Raw genomic sequence first — 8,739 nt, forward strand, 5'->3', positions numbered from 1 at the left:
CTAACGGTTATACGCCTTTAAATTTTTGAAAAAGAGTAAGAGACTGGAGTGGGTGGGCATTTATTTTATTTCTGCTTGTTTTCTCTCTCTCTCTCTCTCTCTTCGCGGATAGATAGGCTGGCGTAATCCTCTCTCTCTCTCTCTCTCTCTCTCTCTCGGCCCGCCTCTCTGTCTCCAGTTCCATTCAGAAGCTGCATCCCTCACTCCTTCGAGGCTGTGACCAGTGTCCTTGCACCTACATTATTTTCTTCTTCTGTCAGTAATCTTTGGAGCTGCTTGCCATGGACGAAGCTTGATTTCTATGAACGGCACAGTTTAATGCAAGGTGAGCTCATAACCATTTTTTCTTTGTCAAGTTATGGAAACATGACCTGCTCACCCAAATGCTATCGATGTCAAGCTATGGAAGTATGACCTGCACATACGAATGCTATCGATGTCAAGCTTGAAGCAGAACTTTCTGCCGGTTTTAGAATCACGGCTTGAAGAACAATGGCGAGTAGAGCGAATCAAGCGGGATTCACATTGCTTACTTTCACTCAGGGCTTCGTCTAAAAGACAGTGTGGGAGGGACACAACAGGCATGGCTTAGCTAGAACCGCAAGATCTTGTAATATGAAGCAACTGCTAAGTTTTCGTGAAGCGAGTAAGTTGCGTACTAATTTGTAGGTGCTGTACATGTCTGTTCTTGGAAGTATGAAAGATCAGCTAAGCCTGCTGACGAGCCGACCTATCAGGTATCCATCTGCACTAGAGATAGGTCTCGGAAAGGTCAATCGCAGCATTAGAAAGAAACCCAGGATTACTAGAGATAGGCTTCAGAGAACGCCATGGCTTCATAGGGAGACTACTAGAAAGGCTTATATGTCGACCCCGTTTATGGTTGCAGGTCTAAACCTGAGTGCCTTCTTCCTCTCATGACAGCTCGTTGATAGTCTTCACCACCGGGGGTTCCTTCTACCTGATATCTTGGATCCATGGCTTTTCTATGACGTGACAAAGGCCGACAGACCATGGGGTATCAGTTACCAGGCATTGCCAACGTTGCATTCGCGGGCTTCACAGCCTTATCCAAACAATCGGCAGGCGCTGATGCAAGGGCGAATAACAAGAAGAAAGGCAAAGACCGAGGGCATTCTGCTGCTCCTGCTGCAAGGCCAGCCAAAGGCGCGAACCGGTCTTCACAAACAACAGTGAAAGAAGCCGGGTTACCTTGGATCAGCTGCGAGAGCGTGTCTTCCAGGAGTTTTCTTCTCAAATGCCGCCAGGATCTGCGGCCTCTGCTGAACGCTCTGCGCTTCGTGGAGTCCAGCAATCGCGAGAACTGCCCGGACGGGGATTCAGGAGCGAGCATTGGCCCCTTCCAGATCTCCCGGCAGTATCATCAGGACGCTTGGAAGCAAACCTCTGCCATGGCGTCATCCATCGCTTGGTCAAGGTGCAGGTGAATACAGCTACTTGTATCTCTGTCTCTGAAGTTATGTGCTCTCTCTCTCTCTCTCTCTCTCTCTCTCTCTGCATACTAGAAGCTTTAGACCTTTTTTACAATACACACAGGAACAACATAGAATCTCCCTAATGGAAATCCCTAAACGCACGCAAGAGAGAGACATTTGTCCTCATGTCCTGCTACGATGATCAATGCAGGGACCTGAATCATGCTGAAAACACTGTCGTCGCTTACTGGATGAAGTATTGCCCTGCAGCTGTGGAGACTCGTGACTTCGAGACCCTGGCTAAGATTCATAACGGTAAGGAGATAACAGCCTCCATAGTCCTGCTAAATCATGGATTCTTTTTCTTGATTTCAGAGGTGCTTTTTACCCAAAGCTCATGACATATGCATAGATTACCTTTCCATTGAGTACCTTAGGTGGACCTCAAGGCCCCAAGAAGGTAAAAACCGAGTACTATTGGAGTAAAGTGAGCGAACAGCTTTCTAAGCAGGAGGTCGTTTCGAGGGGAAGGTCAAAGGAAAACATTTCAAATGATTCTTCTGGCAATCCAAAGCACGGTATGACGATACCTTATCTATGCTGGAATTTCATGTACTCTCTCCATGCCGTAAACAAGTTCATCTCACAATAAACCATCTATTGTCATGTCATCTGGAAAACGCAGCAAGGCAAGAAAGCAAGATACGTGAAAGATCTCCATCTGCGCTGTTGTCTATCGCCAATCGACTACCTACCTCCAGAATTCAGAAAACAGGCTCCATGAACAGTCCCAAAAATTTCAGCGCATCAAACCAGCGTACCGCTTTGATGCAGAATGGTACGCCTACACTGTTCCAACAATCGTCAGTGAATTTTTCAGATAGAAAGGTTCAAGAAGCAAAGAGAGAGAGGGAGCGACATTCATGTGAAAAGCCTAAATTAGACTCATCACAGTCAGAACTGAAGCGGGATGTGAAAATTGTGCACTCGAAGATAAGACAGGATAATGCTTTCACTGAGTCTAGATTGACACATAAACGGCACCGCCAATCAGACTCTGTTCAGTCAATCAACGTCCTGGAGTATGGGCGTGCTTTTCATTTAGGCTATTGGAAAGTCCTTCGAGGCCTCAAACACGAAAAAGCTGCAGTGATCATTCAAGCATTCTGGAAAATGTACTCCATGAGAAGTCAATTCAAGAGGCTGAAAGTAGCTGCTGTCTTGATCCAAAGGCAATGGAGATCAAAGAATGCTTCTCTACCTGTCAGTCAGCATAAACCCTCAAGCAAATCACATAATCTAACTTCTACTGCATTGATTGTAATGGAAGGAGACTGCGAGCATATCAGACCTGCTGGACTTCCTTGTGAGCTTCTTTACAAGGGAGACATTTCTCCGAAGCAAGAAGATGCTCTATTGACAGAGCTGGCAAATTTGCTGAAGTGGGAAGGAGACTGCACAGATAACTTGCAATCTTGCCACAGTTTTCGATTTGCACGCTCTGAAGAAGATAATCAAGCATGCACACCAAAATTAGGCTCAGCCATGAAAATGAGTCCTAAGGAATCGGAAGGCTCGTCTGCATGGGCTAAGAGATCATGCGGATCTAGTACCACAGCTTCACAGTCCCATGATACAATCTCTGGGAGGACATCCTTGTCTGTTGAAGAATCCCTGGAGAAAGAGATCCTTGATGAATTTGCAAAACTTTTTCCTTATGTGCATGATACCACGTTAGATGTAGACTCAACATCTGGTGACAACTGTGCGATTGATGAGATTGTGAATGAAGAAAACATGGACAAAGTGTTCTCTCCTCCAGAGCATGGGATTATTCGACGACTTCAATTTGACTCTACAAAAAACGTGGAAGACCTTGGCTGCAGGGACCTGGAAAACGTTCCACAAACAGAAAAGCTGGCAGAGAGTGTAAACAATCTACAAACTCAGACCGATGCTGATGAAGATGAAGAGTTGAAAGATATTAAGATCCCTCTGTTGGTAGATAATTCGCCTGTCATGAAATCGAGAAGTGTTAGGATGAAGAATCAAATTAATCCGTGCTGCAGAAAGGTCGAGAAGGCCTTGGTCTCATCCTTGAGTGAATGGCAATTTTCAGCATTCGAGATGCCAGGAGATGAATTAATCAATGAGCTGGGGGCGAAGGATCCTTCAAGTGCCAGGTATCAACTAGCGCTGTGGTGTAAGGAAGAGTCGGGCATGGATCCTTCAAGCGCTAGGTATCAATTAGCTCAGCAGTGCAAGGAAGACTGGGGTATGGATGTGCCGTCAAGGTTCATCTGTCAATCGTCCTTGCAACAATCTTTTAATGGCTCAGATTCAGCCCCCCTAAACACTGTAAGTTATAAGATTGATGTACCGGTCGAATCGCCACCAGAGGTTCCCCGTTCGGATTGCTTCCTGGAAACATCAGATAGGAGGAACTCTACAGTCTATTGCAGAGCACTTTTCCAGTGTATGAGTTTGTCATTTGACAAGTTTGAAGAAGTGGATGATGACGGGGTTCAGCAGTCAAGAGACGGTAACTTGATCAATGAGTGTGGTTGCACCACTGTTGCTAACAATATTCCTGACAGCGCGTGTCTGAGTGATCTTTGCGACCTCTGGAACGAGCACAATGTTGATTTGCTTACCCGTTCTCTGAAGTATAAAAACCTCCAGGCGGTATCGTTCTACCCTCTTGATCATGAAAACAAATTCTCTTTAAATTCGCTTTGAACACCCAAAAGGACACTTGGGACACTTTTAATAAGTGTATTAATAGCCGCTAGGTGTCACACAATTCCACGCAGTCCCATCACTTCCTTACATGACAATAGGCTATTATGTGCACAGACCGGTGGAATGCCAAACATGAAGTGGGAAATGCAATGCCTTGAGAGGTTTCCAAAACAGCTGGAGGAGGAGAGCAGAGAACTAGTCAAGCGCCAGCGTGACGTCATCTACACAAACATTGCAGCTTATTGTGGTATGCATGAGAGGCATCAGCTGTACCACAAGTGGGGTATCCAAAAGCTTTTGACTGGCCGGCTAAAGAAGATAATCTATGAGCTCCTTTGGATTGATCCTGAAAGGTACGTTCCTTGTTGCAAAAATTAGTTGCAAGTTCCTGATTAATATATCGGTTGTCATGGCTTAAACACAATAACAAAGCGTAGCTCAAATGAAAATGGTGGTTTTGCAGGTATGCAGAGAGTGCTGACTTAGTGATCCAGTATTTGTAGACATTGCTTCGCTGTGGATATTCATTACCTGAATACCTTGCATAGCTACAAGCTACAAGTGCACGACAAACTGCAACTATTCTTTCATTTCTGTAACGAGTGTATATCAGTCTGTTCATTATGTTCCTATGTATCATAGCTCAATAAGCCAATCAAATTGTTGCATGCGTAATCGGGAATGAAGTTGGAGCATAATTAATCTCTCTCTCTCTCTCTCTCTCTCTCTCTCTCTCTCTCTCTCTTTCACTCATGTGAGAATTGTATGACTTGTAGAGGCCAGCTTTTGTGATGACTAGTTGGAAGCCATAGATAGAGGCTTCTCTATGAAGTTCAAACATGTCAGAATTATGATTTAAGCGCTATGTTTAACATGAGGGACTGGATTGTCATTTTGGCTAAAATGAGACTTCTGGTGGAAATGCCGAAGGGGGACCTTGAGGTAAGAAACTTTGAAATCTAACATGGTGAATATTTAATGTCGATTTTGAATTCAAAAACGACTTCCTTTAGTTTGGACATAGTTTTGATGCATTTTGGATAAACAAAAATGCTTTAATAGTGTCATTTTGGACATACATTTGATGCATTTTGCATTCAATGTACTTATATTTGTATCTAAAGTTTGCAAAAATTCCAAGATATGTAAAAATTGTAGTGAGAATAATTGAATTAGCAATGATGTGAAGTAAACGGTACTCTTAGTGTACCAATACCCAACACACATATTTCCATTTTAGAAAATACAAATCAATTTTATTTAGGATTTTAGAAAATATGGATCAATGTTGTCTAAGTTTAAAGTTTAACTTGTTAGTAATGTTTTGGAGAGTCACAAGGTCTCTACTAGCATATATAGAACAAATATTTCCTATGTTTCTCCTAGGTGTGGTTCTCTCCCTAGCACATTTAGGAGTAGCATGTGAAAAACCAAGCCAATGTGAAGATAACATCAATTGTAAGGAGTAGAAGTGAACTCAAAGCACTTAAGATGAGGAGGCCTCATGAGAGCTTATGTATTAGCACTTGCCTACCCATCCTAGCAAAAGAATGCTTAGTTGTGCTCACATTGAAAATTCGTGTTATTTTGTAAGAAGCTAAAGTTCTTAGCATGATGCTATGTAAGCCTTGTTTGCTATAGAATTAAGGCTCAACCCTATCTCATTCCCTTTGAAATGGCGATGTAAATATTTAACCTAACGTCGATGAAATTACATGATTTATTTTTTTTGAAGGAGTAGAAGCAAGGATAAAAGCAACATGCAATCAAACTTAAAAAAGAAGTGTTTAGATTCACACACAAATGGTTAAAGTGAGTATGAAATATTAAAATGATACCAATGTACGTAATGAAGGGGTAGGTTAGGGTTTTTCTATCGTTTGTTAGTCACTAGAATATAACTCCTTAAACTTGAGAGCATGTTTCAAATGATACGAGCAATTATGCAATACATGAAGAAATTATAGCCTAAACATGAGTTGTTGGCTCTCTCTCTCTCTCTCTCTCCCCACAATTTGATATACCTAGTAGTTGAAAAGTCCCCATCTCCACAATGACATAGCTTGATAGTCCATCCCTTTTCGTAGTTTGACACTCTGCCTCCTACTCCATAGTCAATGTTTGGCTAATCAATGGTAGATAGTTTAGAAAATTGGGTGAATTTTATAAGAAGTCCCTATTTTAAAGGTTATTTTGGGTGAATATTGGACTACATATGCAAATTTTTGTATACATGGACTATTTTTTTAGTTTTCAAGCCTAAAAATTTAGCTCAGTGATTGAGAAAACCTTGAAAAATTAGCATTTGGACTAAAATTCGCCCCTAATTTTTACCTTGGTTTCCACAATTATTCTAGTAGTAGTCTAGTCATGGTCAATGATATTTTTGGGTACTAGTATATTAGTGCTATTCTTGACCAACAGAGGATCATCTACCACTAGAGTTATAGATGGCTTTTCTTTGAAGGGTTTCATTAGACTAATGAGGAATGAATTATGAATTTGCCAATGAGGATGAATGCCCAATCTAAATCCATTATCATTGATTTTATAATATCTTGGAGCAAATAATATAACTTTGGATTGGATGCTTTTCATATATTTTAACCTCGTCTTTTCTACACAAATTCTACTAAATCATCTAGTAAGAAGTTGTAACGTGCCTATCAAACGCTCGCTTGATAGCACAATTTGGGTAGCTCTAGGTGATGCTATTTGAAACTCCCTTGGAATATCATGGATATTGTTTCCTAGGCTCTCTTGAGTCTACCTCACAACTTAGGGAAGCTCTACTCCATACCATGAGGATTAACCTAAAATAAGGTTCCTAGATAATCCTAAGATCACCTATATAGTTTATCTGGCATTGGTCTTTGAGCAACTGCTTATACAAAACAGCTTGAATCAAAGTAAACACGTGTCACACTTGGTTCAAAAAGGGTGACAAGAAAGGGGGAGTTAATACATCAAACCCTCTACCCACAAGGCAAAGTCTCATCCCACTCCCCTCAAACAACACAAGTTTGGCTCTATAATATTCCCTAAGGTAGTCATTGTCTACCTTTCTTTAAAAAAATTAACATACTTTTGAAGGAAAACTCTCGATTCACCAAGATCACCCAACCCTAGGATGGTTCTCTTGGGAATCTACCCTTCTACTTTCCTTTTATGATAGAAGAGCTTAATTACCTAGCATGATTCATTTGACGTGTAAAAATAGCTTCTTTAGTTAACCCATTAACACGAGTTTCATTTACATAAACACAAAGACATTAATGTATTCATCTACACCCTCTCCAAGGTGCTACACCAATTTGATGTTTTTGTCCCTTTTATCAGGACTTGAATCCAAAGCACTTGGATAGTTGTGTCCAACTCCCATGGACACATTCCATAATCCACCCTTTATTTAGAATAGGGTCTTTCAACGTCCATAGACGTTAGGCTACATAGGTTTTTCTATCTCCATCATAGGCCTAACATGGGATTTCGAGAGCCTCAATGACCTACATGCTATCATAAGAGTGAACCAACATTTCATGGTGCCATTCATAACAATCGACCTTCATCCAACATATCAAGTAGTGTCCATTTGGGTCTCTTGTCTTTATCATCATCTTTTTTCGTTGTGTGATCATGGAGGTGATCCACCCTCGCATCAAACCCTCGGAATGAGTACAGCTCTCTCCCTTTGAGGATTTTCGAGGTTCAAACAAAACAAGGCAAAATAGCCCATCTTTAAGCTAGGAAATCGATTCTTCTCATAAAATAACAAGCATATGTTAAAGATTTTCATCAAAGCCAACATGATAATTACATTTGCACGTTTGACAAAGAATGATATGCTTTGCAACATAATTCTCATAAAAGTGCAAATGCCAAGGAGAGCAATACTTAATGTTTTAACATACAACATGTACAATCACAAGCTTCTACTCATGGTTCTACCTTAGACTCATGTGTATTCTTGCCTTCCCATATAACCTCCCAATAATTTTAATGTTTCTAATCATTATTTTCTAATCATTATTTTGGTCAATGGTTCCAACAACTAAATTTATTATTATAAGTTCCAAGCTAATATATCACTTAAGTGTAGTCTCTCATATTTGCATCATTCTAGGAGAAATTACCATCCCCTTCTAATGGGTAATTTGCTCCATATTTCCAAGGCAATCATGTATCTTGACTCTCTTTTAAGAGCACTCAAGTAGTCAAGTAACATTATTTTGGAGTCATTGATTCTCTTTACCACTAGAGAGTCTCACAACATCATTCTATCATATGCAAGCTAATGTTTACCAAAATCATCTTAGGCCCCCTCTCAATGTTCTCTTGAAGGTAAGTCCTCTAGTAGTTGCACCATGTAATTTACAACGTAAGTAGATATTCAAGTAAGTCATACTATAAACCATAGTAACTTTTAGGAATGCAAAATTAATCTTTGCTCTTGCAAATGAATAGATTATCTCTCTTTTAGATTACTTGTCCTCGTCCTAATTTCATCTTAGGGTTCCCAAGTCCCTTGTATTCTCATCCTATGTGTTAGAACAAAACTTAA

General features: G+C 40.7%; 1 protein-coding gene across 6 annotated transcripts; it reads left to right on the forward strand.

The window, feature by feature from the left end:
• Positions 1–118: 118 nt before the first annotated feature.
• On the forward strand, positions 119–4,904 carry LOC148017505 (uncharacterized). 6 transcript variants are annotated; one of them, XM_087663273.1, is made up of 8 exons: positions 119–325; positions 401–737; positions 890–1,444; positions 1,648–1,751; positions 1,874–2,014; positions 2,122–4,121; positions 4,293–4,531; positions 4,642–4,904. In XM_087663273.1, exons 3-8 carry the CDS (start codon positions 1,014–1,016, stop codon positions 4,679–4,681), a joined length of 2,955 nt encoding a protein of 984 aa, XP_087519399.1. In that variant the 5' UTR covers positions 119–325; positions 401–737; positions 890–1,013; the 3' UTR covers positions 4,682–4,904. The 6 variants fall into 6 exon arrangements, with proteins under 6 accessions (XP_087519399.1, XP_087519404.1, XP_087519401.1 ...); XM_087663278.1 differs by having other exon boundaries at positions 890–1,438; XM_087663275.1 differs by having other exon boundaries at positions 410–737.
• Positions 4,905–8,739: the final 3,835 nt, after the last annotated feature.

Source organism: Lygodium microphyllum, chromosome 22, assembly GCF_053477565.2.
Source record: "Lygodium microphyllum isolate KBCC chromosome 22, Lygodium_microphyllum_v1.1.10, whole genome shotgun sequence".
In the NCBI taxonomy this organism is placed as follows: domain Eukaryota; kingdom Viridiplantae; phylum Streptophyta; class Polypodiopsida; order Schizaeales; family Lygodiaceae; genus Lygodium; species Lygodium microphyllum.

Coding starts and splice junctions, on each gene's coding strand:
- LOC148017505 (XM_087663273.1), top strand. CDS start 1,014: ATGGGGTATCAGTTACCAGGCATTGCCAACGTTGCATTCGCGGGCTTC. Junction 1,445..1,647: donor ATCGCTTGGTCAAGGTGCAG/GTGAATACAGCT, acceptor TGATCAATGCAG/GGACCTGAATCATGCTGAAA. Junction 4,122..4,292: donor AGTATAAAAACCTCCAGGCG/GTATCGTTCTAC, acceptor TTATGTGCACAG/ACCGGTGGAATGCCAAACAT.